Source organism: Diabrotica undecimpunctata, chromosome 4 (genome assembly GCF_040954645.1).
Source record: "Diabrotica undecimpunctata isolate CICGRU chromosome 4, icDiaUnde3, whole genome shotgun sequence".
Classification (NCBI taxonomy): domain Eukaryota; kingdom Metazoa; phylum Arthropoda; class Insecta; order Coleoptera; family Chrysomelidae; genus Diabrotica; species Diabrotica undecimpunctata.
The window spans coordinates 51,662,405-51,685,848 of record NC_092806.1 but is presented as its reverse complement, the minus strand read 5'-3'; the positions used below and the strand labels follow the sequence as shown (position 1 = coordinate 51,685,848).

The following is a 23,444-nucleotide window of genomic DNA, read 5'->3' as shown; positions in this document are numbered from 1 at the left end:
CAATTTTCGACACCAGCCCCAATTCCCGTTTTTATCTTACAGGTATATTCGACACCAAATAAATATAGCTGCGACATAAATAAAATACCATAATTAATTAATTTATTTATTTTAATAAAAGTAATGTGCATTTTATTTCTTTATAACCGTAATAATATCTAAATATAATACAACTAGTACCTAATTTTTGTACATTTTACTGTTAATATACTTGTATACAATGATTTATTTGCTATTATAAGAATGATAAGATACAGCTTTTATAAAATCTAACCTACGTATTTGTTGGGATCGTAGTTTATCCATCATTTTCTCCAAAAATGCCAATTTAGCCTTAACAGTAGTATCTTTGATTTTTGCTGGTATATGTAAACTATTTATTTTGACATAAGTGTCTACTTAAAATTCTTTTAACTTTTCAATAAAAATAAAAGGATGTGTTGAATAAAAAGAAGAATTAAATCTCGAATGAAAGGATTCACAGGCATTTGTGGTCCTCGCAATAGACGGATTCTGATTAGACCATATGTGTGGTGGAAATAGAGCGCTATCGAAAATGTATTTTTCCAGTAAATAATCTGTTTATAGGTTTATATGACATTAAATCATAAAGAAAGCATTCTTCAACTTCTGCTGGATTTAAATAAGTTAAACCAAACGTATGCCTTAACCATTTCCCAATTTCTGAATTTGTATCCTTATATTCTTGTACCAAACTCAAAGATTGAATTTTTTTAAACCAGTTTTGGTGTAAGTGAAAACGGCATCCACTAATTTTTGCATTGGGCCACATATACAATAAAGCACAGTGAATTGCTTTTTCAAAGTCCACAAATATTTCAGTTGGCTCTAATGATAATTGAAATGTTTCAAAAATCTTAGACCTTAATAAAGAAAATAAATTTTTATATGTCATTGACAATTTGTCCTTTAACAAACAGTATGCTAAAGGAACATAATGTCCATTTTCCAAGCCATGTATAGTAAATAATTGTAGAAAATATTTGGTACTGTATGAAAATGTACCATCCATATACAAAGTTTTTAATTTACACAACAAACGAATATTTGTCTGGCATGAAAATACAAATACATTTAATTCAGGATGATTTAAAAACAAAAAACTTTCATTGCGACAGGTTTTAGGAGAATAATTACTAACCACGTCATGGACTTCTGATATGCTTCTTGGTAACGGACCTGGTAACAGTTTACGACGACAGTTGTAAATGTTCTTTCTTATGCTAGCTATGTCAGGAACCGTCAGCAAATTGGCATCACACTCAGCAACAGCAGTTCTTGTAATTTTGGCAGGCTTTTCCGATATGTCCTCTTGGGCTTTTCTTTTACATGCATTGGTTACCATCTTTACTTCAAGCATTTTTGGATCGGCTTCATGATTATGTACCAAATCACTTCTTGTGATGGTGAGGTCCTCACAGCCTATTGTAAACACTTTTGCGGAACACTTAGTGTTTCTTTGGATGCAACGCCAAAATATCTCGCCGCTTTTTAACACTTTCTGTTTCGCGAACAAATGATGCTCCACCACTAATAAATCTCGACCACGGGAACTTTTTATCAAACTTAATTTTTAACTATCCGTATACGTGCACAAGTCAACGTCAAACAAGAAATAAATTACAACTGAAATAATTTAGTCACAAGTACACAAGTGCCACGCCCCCCGCCGTGACAATAAATATTGGGAAAACCCGCTTGTCCTGCTTGGGTGCAAATGTCCATCGCCGCTAATTACCTACCTACCTGCTTTACGCCGCGGTGTCGAAATTTCCTATAATAAAATTTGACCCTTCGATTACCCCAGGTACAAAGACAATTTGGTGTCGAAAGTTCGCCCTCCGAATTAAGCAAAAGGTGAAATTTAAATGTTTTGCCTTTTTTATGCAAAACAATGATTGTTTTCTGAAAATTTTTCTGAAATTTGTTCATCAAATGAACAAATATAACAAGCAATTCCGATTTTTTTGTAGTTGTGTAAAGATATTTCTAACCTCAAAAAAGAGCAACTTAACGTCATAATCTCTTAATAATGCTTAATAATTTCCGTTCGATTAAAAAAGAGCAGTTTCAATAGATTTGATAATCCTCCCCGTACATATAATAAATTAAGTTTTACTATTAGTTATATTTTAACAATTAGTTTCAGCTTTTCACTGTTGTTGATCTTTAACCATCTGTATTTTAGAACTGGGAGACCACTGTCTAATTCATAGTGAATGCCATGATCCCTACCCAGAAAAGGAAAATAGAGTAGAATGTGTTGCTGGAGTGTGTGAGTGCAGATCATCTTTTACAGAGCAGGATGGAATATGTGTTGGTAAGTGATAGGTCAAATGAATAAAGTTTAGAAGATTTTTCTCAGGATTTGGAAACTATTTTAATATCAAAGATATTCTTCTTCTTTTGCTTCCGTTATAGTGGTTTGATACATTCACTTTATCACTTGGTCTAGCATCAATTCATTCCGTGTCATATTTTATGTCCTTTTGGTTACATTAAGAAGGCCAGATTGGTTACGATCTGTTAAGCAAGGTACCAATCTCTAAACGGTAGAAGAAGTATCAACCGGCTGTGAAGATGATAGAGTGTCAACCTTCCATAGCGGCATCAATCCACCAATGAATCAGCATAGTGACTTATAAAGAAGAAAAAGCGTCAGAAGAGGAAACCTAGGAAATAAAACCATTTAAGCTGGATAGTAAAAACATAATACACGGAATTATCAATAAAATACAACTTTTGTCTTAGCTTTTCTGTCTTAGGATCTCAGCCTTTCTGGACATATAAATTCACCGATAGATGTAAATTGATCTGCACTAACCTTTTTTTTCACCGAACTTCTTATATTAACTACGAATACCTAGATTCATATATCCCATCTCTACAGGATCTGAATTTATACCACTTCTCATGTAAGAAACAAGTACCCGCGGCACTCATATTTTGAGATTATTAGAACTGAGTATATGTTGCTATATTTAAACAAAAAATGCACAAAAATGGATTCGATATTGTTTTCTTTATTTTTGATTTGATTCTAATGGTCACATTACAATTACTAGCAGAAATATTTAAATTACGAGGATTCAATAAACTTGATTTATAAAAAATGATATTTATCCCGGGGATATGACTTTCGGTAAGCTTTAATGACTTAAAAGCACAAGTAACATAATATTCTGTCATCATAATTCATATTATAAGATTTATATGTAATTTTTTCTTCGTGCCTGATCGTGCAAAAGATTTAATAAGCTTCATGGGTGTCTTAGTGAATATACCGGTATCAGATATTACTACTGACCTCGCCCGTGGCTTAACCAGCGATGTTCACTTATCAACCCTAATGATTCAAAGCGTTATTTTAAGTTGTAAAGCAATTAAAGACAAATATTAATGCATGGGTAACTTGATGTGACAAATTTATATACCGTATCACCCATTTATTAATTTTAAGTTTTTTTACGCGACAAAATTACACCGGCATTCATTAGCATACTTAAAGCTATTAATATTATATATATATATATATATATATATATATATATATATATATATATATATATATTGGATTTGAAATTTCCGCGGGAGCTATATGTGGTTTCAGTTGTTTTCCGGGTTTGACTCCGCGTTAAATAGTTTTGGTTTTTAGAAAAACCATTGTTTTGGCGACGTTTCGGCAAGGTCACACTTGCCATTGTCAAGTCAGATTAGTTCTGCTCCTTCTTGATGTTCCAGGCGAACTTCGCCTTAAAAAGTGAAAACCTTTGTTATTGTGAAATAATATTCTTATATTTATTCCAACAATGATGATTTTCAAGTTCTGGTATCTTTTTTGCTTCATGAGTATTGTAATTTTAGTTATGTAAGCTTACCTGAATTTCTTGCTATATTAGCCCTATTTTTTTTACTTACCTGGCCTCCGAAACCGAAACGATCTCTTCTTAAAAATACTGTAGTTTATCATAACGTAAAACTCTGTAGTTTACATTAAAGCATTACTTTAACAACAAAATAATATTGCTTTACCATTACCCATCCAAAATGATAACAAACTCAACTCAACAGTCTGACATAGTGGAAAAGGAGTACACGTGCACTTGTATCTCTTCCCTTCCAAGCCCTACTCATAGTTGGCTTGGACGCTAAGTAACTTGCCGCTAGAAAGCAGCACCTGTTAGACTTATCGCTTAGATCTCTTTACCTCCAAATAGAATGAAATATTTCCAGTTCAGCGATGCAGTTTTCTTAATATTTACAAAAATGTGACTTATACCCCTTTACTTCTAGGGTCCTCAATTATAATAATAAAAATAATGCTAAGAATTGTAGTAGCTTATTAATTTGTTCAAAGCCAATAATATATTCCAAAAATAGATATTATGATGTACTTACAGTAAATTTTTCAGCAAAATATAGCCGTTATAAACCACTTTTTCACTTATATGAAAGTTCTCTTCAGATTACAATAATTTATACACCTATTTTGACGGATCACTAAAAGCAACTGCTTGTACCTGCTCAACGGGATAGCAAGGAATATTTACATGCTTATCAATATACACCTGGAAGGTCATTTATAATAAAACAAAACCATTTAAGTTATAGGTATCGATAATTCCAAATTTAACTAGAAAGGGAACACCGTCTACAGAGGGTCATAACGGCCAGAGGGTTAAAGCAAAAACAAAAATAAAGAGGATATTTTGTTGTATATAATTAACCCTCATCTATTTAATGTTTTAGTGTAACGGAATCTGTACTATGAAATCCCCTTTGGCAATCTAACTGTAACATTTTATCATCACTTTTTGTGAAGAAACTTGGATAAGACAATTGCAACCAAAAAAAACTCATTAAAACTAATGTTTCTAGAAGTGCTTAAATGCAGTTTAAATATTCCATTACCTTAAGGCAACAGTAAAGGTGTTAAAGATCGTTCAGCCCAAAGAGAGCAACTTAAAGGTTAATTATCAACAAAACGAAATTTTGACAATGATCGATTATAATCTAGCGAGTTCTTCGATGCGCTAATAATGTTTTAATACGAAATAGATCTGGTTTGCTACTAACCAATGATTAATAAAGAAGTTTTAAACAAAAGTTCCATGTCGAAACAAAATCAATTTATAAAAAAATTATACTTAAATATTTATTCTTAACTATTATGTAGATTTATTTTTAAATATAAATGTACAGGGATTTAAAACAGAAATTTCGAATCTTTTCGTCGAAAGTTTTCAAGTTTTCAAAGATTTTATATTTTATAGACATATAACTATTATTCTAAAGCTCAGAATTTCTCGTTTTCATTTTAATGCTATTTAAAACTTTATTGGGAATTAACAGGTTAAACGCTATAGGAAAACTATTGTTTTTTTTTCTGTTAGGCTGATTTTTTTTTGCTTATGTTTGGATAGTAGTTGATCATTTATAGCTACTATGGTAATTAAAATTTATTTTGAAAGTAAAAATTTGTCAATATTAAAAAAAGTTTTGGCGCTCCACAGGGACCGCAGTGGCCCCAGAGCGCAATATAATTTTATTGGCATAGCACTAGTGGCCCTCTCCTCGGACCAGCTGAAATGCTTGCCGTGTCTTGTTGGTTTTCGTTCGACGAAGGATCCCATCTACTCTTCTGAATATTGGAAATCCGAATATGAGATGATCCCGGTGGTTGAAAATGATCCTGATTATGTAGAAACAGTAGAAGACACAAATAACATTGGTTCAAATTTGAAAGAACAAAGCGATTCAGCTTCTGAGATATCAGAAAATGAAGTTTACAGACAGCCAGGTTAGACCATTCCGCAAGCAATTCCCCACAATTTTATACCTACTTATCATGAGTCGGAAGGAATACGACCAGAATTTGCAGCAGCTTTGGTCAATGAAACCCCATTTGATTATTTTGACATTTGTAAATAAGGATATTATCGAGACCATGGTTCACCAATCAAACCTTTATGCGACTCAAGTTCTTACTTCTGGAGAGGATGTTTTCCAGAAGGTTTAAGATTACATCAGTGGACTTCAACTACGAGTACTGAAATATATAAGTTTTTAGGCCTCATAGGACACATGGGGTTGGTACATATGCCCACAATACGTCATTACTGGAGTCAAAATACATTATATAGTAGCTTTGTACCAAAAGCGATGCTTCATATTTAAGCAATACTTACTGCTTAGAACCCACAAATGGAATAAAATTATAAAAACTGTGCTTTGAAGGGAATATACATGGAACATGAAGAATTATTGCGGAAAAGAACAAGACGCAGCAGCTAGTATTCCTACAAATGTTCTAATGACTCTCTCAGAACAACTTTTTGGTGCAGGAAGGACAGTAGTTACCGACAATTATTATACAAGTGTAGATCTAGCAAACAAATTGTTAGATAGACAAACACACCTCTTGGGTACACTTCGATCAAACCGACGCGGTAATTCAAAAGAAGTTACATACAAAAAGCTAAGACGTCGAGAAATTGTTGGAAGGGAGAATAAAAGAGGAATTTGTGTTATGAAATGGCGTGAAAAAAGGGATGTCTTATTTTTATCGACAAGACATACAGGTTCAATGGAAGAAGTAAAAGTCAGAGATTAAACAAACTATAAGCCAACTGCTGTTCTGGAGTACAACAAAGGAAAGAGTTCCATAGACCTTTCTGACCAAATGGCATCCTATAACTCAGCTTTGAGAAAGTGTATAAAGTAATACTAGAATGAAGTACTGTTTGGTACTACGATGGTAAATTCGCACAATCTTTACAGAATTATTAATAATTCCCGTATATATATTGTTACGGTTCTGTAACGATAAAATTTTTAAATAAAATATAATATTAATAAAAAGAAAATAAAGCACGCCGCTGTTCAAATGTTAATAAAGGAATTATTTCTGTGGTCATATCAAGGGATCTTTTTCTAAAGTGTAAGAATAGCTATCTATTGCGTATGATACGAATTAAAGCGAGATGGACATGTCTCGCCCAAATATCAGAACTAGTTTTGCAGCCTATACAAAAATATGGATGGGTTCGTCCAAGGTTACTTAATAGCAAGAAATGAAAAACAAAAAGACATTCGAGAGAAGACTGGGGAAGTTAAATGTTGTCATGTTGATGAAATGGATTATGCCGCAATTCCGGCAGTTAAAAATTACTTCTAATAATCGTTAATATTAGTGCTAGTGTAACGAACTTAGTATGCACGTTCTGTGTAAAAAGTTAAAGTGCTGAAGGTGAAATGGTAGATGGTTTTACAACAACTTTTGGAAAAGCAAGGTAAATTTTACCCAATATAAAATGCAGCATAGGGCATAGCTGAAATCTAGGCCAACGAATAATTCGACACCTAATAAGAGTCCGAAGAACATCAATAAGTAGACTATTGTGCTTTCTTTTTCTTTAAAAACCTAGGTTTTGGTAACGCGCTAAGGCCTTTAAGAAAATAAAAAATATACAATATGACTGAACAAATTTCTCATTAATCCGCAGTTTTTAGTAGTTTTATTCAATCATTTTTGCAATAAATCGTTTATACAGATTAGATTTTACTAAGTTCTAATATTGCATTTAAAAATAGTATTCAGTAAATAAGTTAGTATTACATTAAAATTCAACTATAATTAACCTAACTAAAACCTTTAGGGTTTAAGGATAGGATAGAATTGTCCAGTCCTATCGTATAAATAGGTTGGTACCAATCCTTAGGGTATATAAATGTTTATTTCTTTATGTAGGTATTTAATGATTGAAATACGTTATGTCATTTTACCTAATCTACACAAGAATTTGTTATATTATGTTATATTAAACCGACTTTCATAACTTATTGGATTTTATTTCTAGACATAGTTTGTTGTTGGATTTACCGGTTGTCCTATTAAAATATAAAAATTTATATTCAATAATACAGGGTTTCTCAGGGTACCTAGTGATTCGTTAACATTATCAGTTGGTCGTAATTACTGAAACTCTGGGTGGTCCACTAAATCGAAGGGTCTTCAAGCGAAGAAGTAAAAATCGCAAGGAACTGTGGGACAGTGAAGTCTTTTTCTGGGTTTAGAATTTTACTAATCACCGGGATTGGCTTGGTATCACTGTTCTCCCACATTTTTATGGTTCTTCGACCGCGGATCCTCAATTTTAGGGCACAAAGAGCCACGGATCTGTTGTTCCTTTAATCTGGGCACATTAATGTTAATATAAAAATTAATAAAACGAAGAGCAAAGAAAGTAAAAAATATACGACCGAAGAAACCAACAGCAGACAGTCTAGAAAAATGGTAAAAGAGCTAATATGGCAACAGAAATAATTTTCCAAATAGAAAAACAGTAAAAAAAAATATTAGTACTAAAAAGAGTACAACAAATTTATTTATGTTTCTATTAGTTAATAAAAACTATAGAATTCTTTTGTCTAAAAGAAACATTAGGTTATGTAAGGTACTTAATAATTTCTAAAGCAGATTTGATCTGCATCAAACCCTTTGTTTGCTTACAACAGACCAAGGGATGTCAAGTCCTTAAAAAACCAAAATTAAAAGTTTTTCAGTATTTAAATAATACATATTATACATGAGTTTATAAAACGTTCTATATACCTAAAACGTTGAAATCAATTTTCAAAAATAAATAAAGTTTTAAAAAGATAAATTCAAAATAAAGTTCTTTTGTAGGAAAGATAAAGTTTTTGCAATAATTCTTTAGAAATAAACTTTAGAAAGAAAGAATATTCAAAATTTAAAAAATAATTTGAAACAAATATAAAACATTTTATTTAAAAAATAAAAACCATTTGGTAATATCCTATTTAAATTAATATATTAAAATAAAATGTCTAACCACAAAGCCACCCGTGCAGCTTATAAAGGAAAAATTAGTCAAATCCTAAATCAAGTAAAAAATTCTATCGTAGAGGTTGATCTAGATATTTACGAAGAGATTTTAGGAAAATTGAGGACGTATTATGAAAAATATAATGAAGCATATTTTATGTTGCTGGAAGATGAAAGGTTCACAGATGATAAAGACAATGAAATGGTGGACCAAATTTATTATGAAGCTATAAAATTAATAAAAGGGACAATGCGGAGGTTGAACAGCCAACCAAGTGAAGCTGAACCGATGCTGCAGCCAATGGCGATGGAAGCGAAAGTGAATGTCACTCTTCCTAAAATAAACATACCTGTGTTTTCACATGGAAATGAAGAATATGGTCCATTTAAAGAATTATTCAAGTCACTCATCATGGAGAACGAATCAATACCGGAAGTACAAAAGCTGCTATATTTAAAAACGTCTGTAAAAGGCGAGGCTTTTAAACTACTAGAAAACATACCCGTAAGTGGTGAAAACCTAAGGCTAGCATGGGAGGTGTTAGATTCACGATATGCAAATAAAGCGCAATTAATAAAAAATATAATTAAAACCCTTTTAAATAATAAACCTATACAGCATTCAAACAATTTAACGAATGACCTACGGGAAATGTATACCAACACTTATAATAGTTGGAACAAACTAAAAAATTTAAATTTAACACCCCAACAAATATTGGATATTCTTATGATCAATATGGTTGAGCAACGATTGGATTATGGTACAAAAAGGGCACTCGAATTTGGGTCGCATGCCGAAGAAATACAGACTTTTGAAGAGTTTTTAGACAGTGTAAAAGTACACTGTGAACATTTAGAAAATTTGAACCATTTCAAAAAGACAGGACCGTCTTTAGAAATAAAGAGGAGAGCTAGTTTCCATATTTCCAACGATAGCAAAGCCGAGGAATGTACTTATTGTAAATTAAATAACCATAAAATTACCAACTGCTATAAATTTAATAATCTTCTTAACGATCAAAAATATCAATATGTTAAAGAGCATAAGCTTTGTATTAAATGTCTAAAAGGACATACAGATAGTTGTAGAAGCGATATAAAATGTAAATATTGCGCAAAAGACCATCATAGTCAAATGCATTTCAGAACTAAAACGGAGAGTTCTTCAAATATAAACGTGAAAAAAGATTCAAAAAATAATTTTACTAATAATAAAAATAAAAATAGTGCCAATAATGGCTATAAAAATAAAACAAACAGTAAAACGGATGACAATGAGGCAAGTACGTCCGCAAATACAACTGTTAGTTCTAATAATGCTTCTAGTAATCAATCAACAGTTGTGTTGCTTGGTACTATCCAAGCGTACGTATATAATGTAAAGGGTCAGAAAAAGGTCGCCAGAATCCTGCTCGATCAAGGCAGCCAGACTTCTTTCTGCACAGAGCAATTTGCTGAACAATTGAATTTGAAACCTATAGATGCTAAGCTGCAGATAAGGGGCATCGCGGAAAAGGCTTCGGTGTCAAATAAAATGTTAAAATTACGTTTGACAACTTTGAATAATAAAAATAAATTTAATATTAAATGTCATATTTTGCCAAAAATCACTGGCGATTTGCCACAGTTACGTATAAATAAAGATAAGTTGCGATTGCCGGAAAACTGTAGCCTGGCAGATATAGAATTTAATATACCGGGGAGGGTCGATATCTTGCTCGGAGCCGATTATGCTTATGATATATTGCTAGAAGGCATTGTAAGACTTGGTAAAAATTTACCGATATTACAAAATTCCAAATTCGGACATATCTTGTGTGGTTCGGTTCCTCGATATGCACTGACGGATGCGAATTCTTTTGTAGCTTGTGTAAATAATGTTCACTCTACATTTTCACTCCATTCGAATACGGAATCTTCATTAGAAAAATATGTAAAGAAGTTCTGGGAATTGGAGAGCATCCCTGAAGTGATGATGGACCGGACGCAGGATGAAGTACTGGAGGAGCACTTTCAGAAAAATACAATAATACTACAGGATGGTGCCTATCAAGTTACTCTACCAGAAAATGATCAAATAAAAGATTTAGGAAGTTCAAGATACCAGGCAGAAAAGAGGTTTCGTGCATTGGAAAATAAATTTAGAACTGCTCCAGAAGCGTTCCTGGAATATAAACAAGTTATACAGGAGTATATAGACAGCGGACATGTTGAAAAGGTAGGGACTCGTGAAAATTCGCAGGAGTATAAAAATGTACATAATGTACAAAAATACTATATGCCACATTTTGCGGTAATAAAAACAGAAAGCTCCTCTACGAAAGTGCGCGTCGTTTTTGACTGTTCAGCAAAAACGAATACTGGTTTGTCCTTGAATGATGTCCTATACAAAGGAATGCAAGTACAACCCAATTTGTATGAAATACTATTAAGGTTCCGTACATTTAGTTATATTTTAATGGCGGATATAGAAAAAATGTTTAGACAAGTCCGTGTCGATCCTAATCAACTGTATTTATTAAATTTTTTGTGGAGAGAAAACCCCACAGATAATTTTGAACACTATCAAATGAATAGGCTTCCTTTCGGTCTGACCTGTTCACCCTGGTTGTCCACTAGGGTTTTAAATCAAATCGCGGAGATTAACAAAGATAAACATAAAGGAGCCTCGATTAGCCTGCTTAACCAGACTTGGGTTGACGATATACTTACAGGGTGTCAACATAAAGAGGATTTAAAAAATATATATACCGGTCTTAACGAAATATTAAATAAAGCCGGTTTTAACCTTCATAAATGGGGATCGAATGATCAAGAGTTCATAAATGAAATTTGTACAACTCCGATAAAAGAATATCACTTACATACGGAGAAAAATATAGAACAAGTGAATAAAGTTTTAGGTACCAAATGGTGCGCTCCACGTGATGAATTTATGTACACATTTTCTCTGGAAAATTCAGAGAAAAACCTCACAAAGAGAGGCATTTTAGCTACTGTAGCTAAATGGTACGATATATTTGGGTTATTAGCTCCGGTGATAGTACAGGGGAAATTAATAATACAAAAATTATGGAGCCTTAAATTAGGTTGGGATGAAAGTTTGAAAGATCCTGAAATATTGCATGAATGGGAGCAATTATTAAAAGAATTGCCTCTTATAGAAAATTTAAAAATTCCTAGGTGTCTTTTTGAAATAAATAAAGTAATAAAATCCATAGAAATACATTCATTTAGTGACGCAAGCGCCACTTGTTTCTGTTGTTGTATTTATGTGCGGGCAGTGTATCAAGATGATACTGTAACTAGCCGGTTGCTAACCGCTAAAACTAGGGTTGCTCCGTTGAAGGTCACCACGATACCACGATTAGAGTTATCTGCTCTGTTACTGAGTGCAGAACTCTCCCAAAAGGTATATGAAACCTTGTCCTCCGTTTTGGAAGTAAAACAGGTACACTTATGGTGCGATTCAGAGATAGCAATATATTGGGTAAAGTCCCCAGAAACAAATTGGAATGTTTTTGTGGCAAACAGGGTAAAAAAATTCCAAAACATATCAAAAAATATCATATTGCATCACATACCCACTAAATTGAACGTCGCGGATATTCCTACTCGTAAAATTAAAATTGCTCAATTAATTGATAATAAATTATGGTGGAACGGACCTGAATTCTTGTTAAATAAAAATATTGATTATAGACAATTTAAATTGAATGTTGATTATAACACTGACACGGAGCTTAAGAAGCAAAAGGTAGCCTTAGTGGTAAGACATGTCGAAACAAAAGATATATTTTCCGAATTATTTAATAAAACGTCAACGTTTACTAAACTCTTGTATACTATAGCCTTTGTAAATAGGTTTGTGAATAATTTAAAAAATTCACGCAATAAATTGCAAACCCAGACGGGTAAAATTACTGTCGAGGAATTAGACCGAGCAGAGATTTTAATTGTAAAAAATATTCAAAAACAAAATTTAAATTTAGAATTTCAGGAGTTAACAAAAAATAATTTTGTAAAAAATAAATCTATACAGAAATTGTGTCCTTTTGTGGACCCACACTTAAAACTTATAAGAGTGGGAGGCCGTTTAGGTAATACTCATTTAAATTACGATCAAAAACACCCTATTTTGTTACCCAGTAATTATAAAATTGTTTATCTATTATTAAAAAGAGAACACATTCGTTTGCACCACGCGGGTGCTCAAACAGTGTTAGGAAATTTCCGTACTAGGTACTGGCCTATGAACGGTTTGAAAATGATAAAAAAGATTGTTAGATCTTGTCACGTATGCTTTAGGTATAAGCAGAGAAATGCCGAGCAGTTGATGGCAGAATTACCTGCCAATAGGGTAACGCCCAACCGAGCCTTTACAAATGTAATGGTAGACTATGGGGGTTATTTTCAGATTAAAACTTCTACATTGCGAAAGGCCTCATTAGTTAAATGTTACATGGCAGTTTTTGTATGCACGGTTACAAAAGCCGTTCATTTGGAATTAGTTTCCGATTTGTCTACAGAGGCATATATAATGGCACTAAAACGTTTTGTAAGTAGAAGGGGGTTGCCGAAATCTATTTTGTCAGATAACGGTACGTGTTTTTGGGGATGTCGAAACAAATATAAAGAATTAAAAACTTTTTTCCAGAAGTCGGAGGTAAAGGCGGAAATAAAGAATTATTGTTTAAATAATTTCATAGAATTTAAATTTTTAACACCTCAAGCACCCCATCAGGGTGGCTTACATGAAGCTGGCGTAAAAAGGGCCAAATATCACATTTATAGGATGTTAGGTGATACTAAATTAACTTTCGAACAATTCTATACGGTGCTAACCCAAATAGAGGCCGTAATGAACTCTCGCCCTCTGACACCCATCTCCAACGATGCAAATGACTTAAGTAGTCTCACCCCGGGACATTTTCTAATAGGAGAAAGTCTAGTGAATTTACCTGAAAGGGATATTTTAAATGTTAATGAAAACAGACTGTCTGTATACGAAAAGTTAACTCGAATTCAACAAACCTTTTGGAAACGCTGGAGTTTAGACTATTTATCTGAACTCCAGGCCCGTAATAAGTGGTATTTAGAGCGGGACAATTTGAAATTAAATGACCTAGTCTTACTAAAAGACGATAATTTGCCACCAATGAAATGGAAATTGGCAAGAGTAATAAAAGTACATCCGGGTTCGGACGGTAAGGTGCGAAATGTGGAAGTAAGGACATCTACTGGTATATATACCAGACCCATTACTAAATTATGTATTCTACCTTTAGAAAAGGAGATGCTGGCTTTCGAGAAGGAAAGTCTGGTAAATATGACTAAAATAGTAGACTTAAAGGGAAAATGTAACATCAACTTCGAAAAGGTTACGGCCTGAGGTTCCGAGGGGAACAAAAATTTCTTCCGAAATTGGGTCTTGGGAATTTCCCAAGCCGGGGGAAAAATGTTACGGTTCTGTAACGATAAAATTTTTAAATAAAATATAATATTAATAAAAAGAAAATAAAGCACGCCGCTGTTCAAATGTTAATAAAGGAATTATTTCTGTGGTCATATCAAGGGATCTTTTTCTAAAGTGTAAGAATAGCTATCTATTGCGTATGATACGAATTAAAGCGAGATGGACATGTCTCGCCCAAATATCAGAACTAGTTTTGCAGCCTATACAAAAATATGGATGGGTTCGTCCAAGGTTACTTAATAGCAAGAAATGAAAAACAAAAAGACATTCGAGAGAAGACTGGGGAAGTTAAATGTTGTCATGTTGATGAAATGGATTATGCCGCAATTCCGGCAGTTAAAAATTACTTCTAATAATCGTTAATATTAGTGCTAGTGTAACGAACTTAGTATGCACGTTCTGTGTAAAAAGTTAAAGTGCTGAAGGTGAAATGGTAGATGGTTTTACAACAACTTTTGGAAAAGCAAGGTAAATTTTACCCAATATAAAATGCAGCATAGGGCATAGCTGAAATCTAGGCCAACGAATAATTCGACACCTAATAAGAGTCCGAAGAACATCAATAAGTAGACTATTGTGCTTTCTTTTTCTTTAAAAACCTAGGTTTCGGTAACGCGCTAAGGCCTTTAAGAAAATAAAAAATATACAATATGACTGAACAAATTTCTCATTAATCCGCAGTTTTTAGTAGTTTTATTCAATCATTTTTGCAATAAATCGTTTATACAGATTAGATTTTACTAAGTTCTAATATTGCATTTAAAAATAGTATTTAGTAAATAAGTTAGTATTACATTAAAATTCAACTATAATTAACCTAACTAAAACCTTTAGGGTTTAAGGATAGGATAGAATTGTCCAGTCCTATCGTATAAATAGTATGGTATAGTTGGTACCAATCCTTAGGGTATATAAATGTTTATTTCTTTATGTAGGTATTTAATGATTGAAATACGTTATGTCATTTTACCTAATCTACACAAGAATTTGTTATATTATGTTATATTAAACCGACTTTCATAACTTATTGGATTTTATTTCTAGACATAGTTTGTTGTTGGATTTACAGGTTGTCCTATTAAAATATAAAAATTTATATTCAATAATACAGGGTTTCTCAGGGTACCTAGTGATTCGTTAACATTATCAGTTGGTCGTAATTACTGAAACTCTGGGTGGTCCACTAAATCGAAGGGTCTTCAAGCGAAGAAGTAAAAATCGCAAGGAACTGTGGGACAGTGAAGTCTTTTTCTGGGTTTAGAATTTTACTAATCACCGGGATTGGCTTGGTATCACTGTTCTCCCACATATATATATATATATATATATATATATATATATATATATATATATATATATATATATATATTGTTATGATTGTTTATTTTGAGTTCAAACTTAGTTTATTGAGCCAATAAAAAAATTATAACTTATCTGTTATCAAAAGTAAAATAATCCTTATATTACCTGTGTTCGATGGATTCAAAAGTTTTTCTAGTTGTCTTTTATCGGATAGGAGAAAAAAAGGATAATAATACAAATATATTATATTACAAAGATTTACGTTTCTTTATTTTATATGAACGAATAAAACAATTATTAAATTCTGTCGTTATCTTATCAATCAGCATACAAGAAAATAAATCAAATTATTATGATAATAAGATTATAAAGCTACATATATTTATATTACGTGAAAAACCAATTTTACTTAAAATTTTCTTTACTTGAAAAAAGAAACCACAAAACTTTAAACTTTTGATTAGCCTAACAAAACCTCAGTTCTTAAATTTGAATGCTAATGACCCTGATGTCGAAACGATCCTTCACAGATATAAAATTCAATTGTACAAACACTTACAGTTTATTTTCTTCTTGAGTTGTATGTTGGAACATACCCAGAAAAGTCCAGTCTCCTCAAAGATGTGATCTCCCCTCTTTGTCACCTCGGCTCCTTCTTTACGTCTCTGCAAACCTCCTTCAGACTACACAAAAAACACCTGATTCACTTCCCCAAACTCCGCTACTTATTTATGACACTAGGACCTCCTTTTGTCAACTTGATGCCGTAAGAATACTTTCACATATCCTTTATAAAATGCCCACGGTAGATACAAGGACCTCTTTTAATCTACTTATTATCTCCTTCTTCAAACTATTCACCTCTTTTCGTTACGCCGGTATCCAAACTCACGAACTACACCCTATCTTGAGACACACGACTGTTTCCTTTCGATGACCAAAATATGACTGACTTCTCCTGTCTCATCATCGACTCCCAAATTCCCATTTAAAAACGACCGTCCAATCAAAAAGCTTAAATTGTGTTTACTATGATATTGGAAAAGCCTAATTTCGGTTTCAGAGAAAACTAAATAGCTTACTTTAAAATTGGTTTTTTTCAATACATCATTTATACATATTTCAAAGGATTAGAATATGGTCATTTAATACTCGACTCTACAAACAATGAAGAGATTAACTTACAGGTAAAATGTCTTCTAATTTTAAACAAAGGTTTTTTGATAATTTTGTTTGCAACGGAAACAGGTCGCCAAACAAATTTCTATTCTTATCTACACTAAATCTTATCTTAAATTAATATATACATTTTTGTTTCTAATGATTTCTTAAAATTTTATTCCGATGGATATTTTTATTTATTTTTCTTTGGTTGGGAAATAAAAAGTATGACAGTATATATATATATATATATATATATATATATATATATATATATATATATATATATATATATATATATATTAATGAGTTTCGCGAAAAAGTGTATAAAGAAATGTTGTTTTATGACAAAAAAGGACAAAGAAAATGTGCTAAATAAAACACCTAAAAAAAGCGAAAATCTGAGCATATTTTTAGCAAAAAAGAAGGGCTTTTACACAAAACAAGAAAGTATTGCAAAGGATGTTACCAGAAAAAAAAGACAATGAAAAATATCCAAAAATTACGTAAAAGAATTTAATATTATTTTGTTTCACAATTAAATGTTTATTTCTGTAGGTTTTCTAGATATACATACACGTATAAAAAATATTGTTTTATTGTTTGGATAAAAAAATAAAAGAATAAATAAACTCTTATACCTAAGTCTAAGCTGTACGCCTAAAGGTCCATTGGATTCGATAATATCAATGAAATTATAGGTCCCTTGGCCCACAGAAAAAAAAACACTAAAAATAGAAAAAAAAGGTCCCGATTGACCGCTCTGGCCCGTTGCAATAGTATAAGATTGGTCCCTAGTGACCACCATGTCGTTTAACCTGTTAACCACGATTTCTATTTAAAATATGGTTTCAATTTCCACTGCGGAAATGATTTACAATAGAATCGCTAACGAGAGAATTTTACTGTCATAATTGGGTGTGGTTGTCTTTTTAAAGATAAATCACATGCTACGATTCTTATGAGAAGTATTTACAAGTTAAAGTTGATTTCATGTAATCGATCGAACTATCTTCCAGTAAAGTCGTCCCAAGAACGCACCTCAAAAATATTGACAATATCATTTTAAAGCCATCTATCTAATTTAAAATTTATAATGTATGTCTGACTTATCAATATGAAGGAGATTATCAAGTAACTAAATACAATAATTATGATATGACTAGCTACCAATGATACTGTGATGACTTTGCGTTGTGATACCATGTGTCGCCGGTAATCAACTTTCTAGACAATGTGTATCACTCGTGATACTTTGCAGAGTACAGTTTAAATGACCATTAATATTGTTGATATATAAAATCGGGCAAACAGAGTATCCCGGTAGGATGTAAGTGAACCCAATAGTATGCCGGACAAGTAAGCATTACGGGTGATTCATCTTAGTCAAGTTACAAAAGTAATAAGAAAATAGCAAAATCTGACGAAAAAAGTTACTATTATTAAAACAATCACGCATTATTTGCTAAATATTTTATTATTATAAATAAAGTATATATAAAGTTTTTTGAAAACTTTCCAAACATAGCGCCGGATCATTTGGGCAACTATTACAAATAGTAGAAACAAGTTTAGCCTTTTCTGATGAGACTTTAGAGTTTTTGTGAATTTTGTACTCTTTCTAATAACAACCAACACATCGATTTCTCTTTTTTAAATTATCGTTTGTTTTTTCAATCGTTTCTTTCAGTACATGTTTATTTTTGTTGATATTTTTCTCGCTGTCTGCAATATCGCCAAGCAAGCCCATCACAAGTGCCTCTCTAAAATCAGTCATTTGAATTTTATTATTACTTGATATTTGGTATAAGATGAGGGCATTGATTACTGACTTTCCAAACAGATCAAATGCAGTATTATAGGAGCTTACAGTAAAATAGGAAGCTATTTGATATGACAAATCAATACCGGTTTAAAATTGATTCTCCTTGTCGGTTTTTTTGTTTATATCTACGATATTTAGTACTTGTACAAGTGGTACTAATACCATATCTCTTTTACCTTCTCCTTCCAGCTCATTGTACCATTGAAGTAATATTTGTTCCTTTTAGGATCCATATTTTATAATAAAAACACTAGGAAACAACTTAGATACACTTACATTACGAAATAACTAAACAATTAATTAAAACACGAAAACTATACTATTCTGGTTTATTCATATACCATGTGAATCCCCGGTGATGACAAGCAAATCTCACCTAAAAATTATTCCGGTATCATATTTAAGTCGTCCAGAGTAACACCTATGAATCAGAGAATAAATTTATAGCCGCAGTCTGCTTGGCATCAGACAGAAGTCTATGCAAATTTATGCCGGTATAACAGCAACTGAAGCTGGTGTATCACTGGTGATTCATATGGAAGCCAACATATTAGGAAAGTATCATTTAATAAATTTTGATCAAACACTTCAGTACTATACTATACAGTACTACTTCAGTAAGCAACCCAAACTGTTTCCGTTTCATATCCAACGTGTGCAAGCTCTACTACCCGGAGTCATTTTCCGGTGTCTATTTTTACCAGTAGATTCTTTGTCAAATCTCTCAAATTCTAATTTTTTTTAACATTGTTTTGTTTACTGACAATGCTACTTTTAGATGACATTAAATACGAAATTTCCATTATAATTACTTACGGTGGAAAATTATCATAGAATCTTTGAAGCTCATTTTCAGCATTAGTTTTCAGTAAAAGTATGGCTTATGGTAATTAATAATCACTCAATTGGTCCATATTTCCTCTCAATAACTAACAGGCGAATCTTGTTTTCCTTTTCTACAAGAAGAATTACTTATCTTTTTAGCATTAATGTACGTAATCCCTAAGATACTCATTTATGTAAACAAACTAAAAGTTTTATAAAAATTGAATACATTCATCATTTATGTCATCCATTGGTTTTAAAAAATCATTTCCTTTTGACTTATATAACAGAGAATTTTTTATATTATTAACAATTGACCACTATTTTATAATAATTACATTACTACATTCAGCAGAACCTTCACTATATTTAAATAGATTAATGTGAAATTATTTTATTAAAAATATTATTGCAATCCAAAATAACACTGTCTTTCAATATTTGACAGATAAATTGCTTTGTAATTTAAACTAAGAGCTACTTTATAGTTTATAATAATGTTTCTAAACTCGTAGTGGAGTTTTTGTCGTCAGTAAGAAAAAATATTTTCAATTTGTGACCAAAGACTTAGTTTTTAAGCTTGGTAATATCCAACTTAAATTCGTCTTTTAATAATAATATATGGTTAATATGTACTTTAATTTTCAACGTTTCTCTAATTTTAATACTACACCTGATTTCTGATTCACCACCTTAAATTTCACGCGATAAAAATAAATGTGATTTTTTCTTGATGCCACTTCAATTTCACCAGATAAAAACTTAACTTGATGCATATATATAAACGCAATCAAATATTTTCAAAAGCCCTCTACTTATGGTCTGTTAATTTTACAAACAAAAAATATTTGTTCAATCTTCTTCATCTAGAAGGTAATCCAGGTAGAGGCCTTCACTGTTTTCATCATTAGCTTGAGATGTAGGTAACTTATCATCTTGGCAAGTTCTGGCATCTGGGTTGATTAAAAATCGTTTAATATCTTGCAGGTAACTGAACTTGGGTTAAGAAATCGGAATTGAGTCTTTGTAAAGATTTTTAAGATTTCCTTTTGATGGAGCAGGTTTTCCTTTAATTTTCCCATTTTTAGTGGTCTCCACAAAATATCTGTTCTCAAGTACATAACGCAGAATGTGTTTCGATAAAAAACTTGTAAAATGGACTGCTTCGACTTTTAAACAACGCATGCGCCTGGTAGGGAAAGGGCATTTCTGTTGTTTATTGGTGCCAATTACTTGGTCCAGGCACAAAAAAAACTTTTTTACAATCAATCAATGAAAGGTGAAGGCTTTTTTCTACTATGCTAGATAATCTTCCTCCATTCATTTGGTAATTCAACGTAGGGTTTTTGGTTTATGTAGCTAATGTTTTATTCGCACTCATGATATGAGTGCTGTCGAATAGGGAAAATGTTTCAGTATTGTCGAAACGATGTTTTCCAGTCACAAGATAATGGAGGTAGCGGATGACAGTATAGTTTTTGTTTTGCCTTTCACAAGATTCGCAAGAAATTTGTAATTGACAAATTCTGTCAGGAAAAAATTTTTCCACAAAATTATTGAGCATAGAACATACATCATCCGACCTCTTACGAGAAACTAGTTTCATTGTATGTGTAAAATACTACATCTCCACTGGATAGAATGTGAATATTGAAGCTGTAGAAACTCAGTTGTCTTCTGTAATAGACATCATTGGTAGTGATGTTCGAAGTCGGAATATTTTTTGGAAATCCATAGTAATAGCTGCTACAGTGTCTTTCTTGTTACTAATTTTTTTGCTTCTAGTCCAGCTTTTAGAAATTTAAAATTATCACATGTACTACACGTATGTTTTCGCGGAAATCCAAAAGATATGTTGAATTTATTGTTGAAAATAGATCGAAATGTGTCATAGTCCACTGCGTTTTCGGGGTAGGAGTCATTGTAGATCTTGCTCAATTTTGACAAACTAAGATCTCCAGATAAGTACAGTTTTTCTAAGTCTTTGAAAAAATAGTGTGATTTGCGTCCTTTTAAAGATTTTATAAGTTCAGTTACCAATGTATGATTTTGTTCTAAACGTTTATGTGGTCTTTTTGAATGTTTCCTCCTCTCATCTTTTGGGCTACAACTATAAGCAAGTAGCGATTTCTGAATAGTCTGAACTCTTCTAAAAGCAATTTTAAATAGAGAAATAAAAGCTTCAAAGCAAACAGTCACATCCTGTATGGACCCACCAACTTCTGGTCTAACACTAAAACGATAGAATGTATTTTTTTCAGGATTATAAACACCTAGGTTCAAGCACAGTTTTCGCTTTTGCACGGGAATGACAGAGACAATTAGTCATGAATCAGTCCTAAAAGAAAGGAGTTTCGTAAGTACCCATATTATTAAAAAAGAAAATCAATATTTTTGTTTCCTTCTTCTTTTTTTTTCATTTTTACATTCTATAATATTATCAAAACATTTAAATCGGGTACATTTACAGTCTGGATCTGTTTCTGTGCTAAGTGCCTCAATCCACGTCTTTCATTCTCCCCGTCTTCTTCCTTTTTTTTTTTCGTAGATTTCCAACAAAAAAATATTAACTAAAAAACACAGCTATACAACAAAGCTCAGGAGCTTGAACAAAATATGGCAACAAACAGAATGATAATGGCCGCCGCGAACTAAACATTCTATGAAACACTAGCGTTTTGTGTGGATCACGAACTTTTATTACAAGGAACTCTCATCGTTCTTTCGCTCTATTTCTGCGCTAGCGACCTTTCTCGTTTTTCCCCCTTGCTTCCAATCTTCTGACGTGTTTTAAAGGCGATTCTCATCGTTATTCCTCCTTGGCCGTTCAGCCATAGTACAGGTCTAAGCCAACAGATGGCACAATAATTGCAAAATGACCAAAAATTGACATTCATTGCATTTTCCCCATGAAGCTTCAAATTGACATCATAACCACTATTCTGATTATTAAAATATTTATCGTAAAGGAACATTTAATCTTTCAGTACTATTATTTATACAAATTTAGAAGTAGAAAGCATATAAAATCGTAGGCTTCCACGGCCAGAGTCAGAATTATAGTTTATTCGTCTTCCGGGTTTGGACCGTGTCATTTGTGAGTGACCCAAAAGTGGGTTCATCTCGACGTTTCGCTACAATTGTATGTAGCTTCTTCAGGAGAACAAAAAGAAAAGAAACAAAAGACAGGAAGATGGGTAGTTAGCAACGGTAACTCAGTTACTCAACGCAACCAGAGGCGAATACTAACTACCAAGATGGGCATTTGGTCACAGTAACTCAACTACTCAACGCAGCCAGAGGTGAAAACCAAATGCCAGGACAGGGATTCACGTCCAACAGCTCAGAACACTAACGCGTCGAGAGGCAGGGAGTGAATCCGACGATTACTCCGCTACCGCTCTATTTTTTTTTTTTATATAGCTACCGCTAAATAGATATACCGCTAATAGAGCGCTTATATACCGCTAAATAGAGCGGTAGCGGAGTAATCGTCGGATTCACTCCCTGCCTCTCGACGCGTTAGTGTTCTGAGCTGTTGGACGTGAATCCCTGTCCTGGCATTTGGTTTTCACCTCTGGCTGCGTTGAGTAGTTGAGTTACTGTGACCAAATGCCCATCTTGGTAGTTAGTATTCGCCTCTGGTTGCGTTGAGTAACTGAGTTACCGTTGCTAACTACCCATCTTCCTGTCTTTTGTTTCTTTTCTTTTTGTTCTCCTGAAGAAGCTACATACAATTGTAGCGAAACGTCGAGATGAACCCACTTTTGGGTCACTCACAAATGACACGGTCCAAACCCGGAAGACGAATAAACTAGAAAGCATATATATGTCATAGTGTTACAAATATGGCATATATTTATGTTACCTACTTGTAAATTTGAATGTGTATGGTTTTTGTGTTTAAACTCTTCATCCAAATTAATAATCCTGATTTTTTTTTTTTTCAGAAAACAGCAGCACTCGGGTAGCTTCAGCTTTCT

General features: G+C 32.6%; 1 protein-coding gene across 1 annotated transcript in view; it reads left to right on the top strand.

Moving 5' to 3' along the window:
• LOC140439510 (prion-like-(Q/N-rich) domain-bearing protein 25) overlaps positions 1-23,444 on the top strand; it is an 89,249-nt gene that overhangs the window by 64,157 nt on the left and 1,648 nt on the right. Inside the window, exon 5 of the mRNA XM_072529475.1 lies at positions 2,210-2,341. Within this exon, the coding sequence (XP_072385576.1) occupies positions 2,210-2,341 (132 nt within the window). The remainder of the gene's footprint in view (positions 1-2,209; positions 2,342-23,444) is intronic.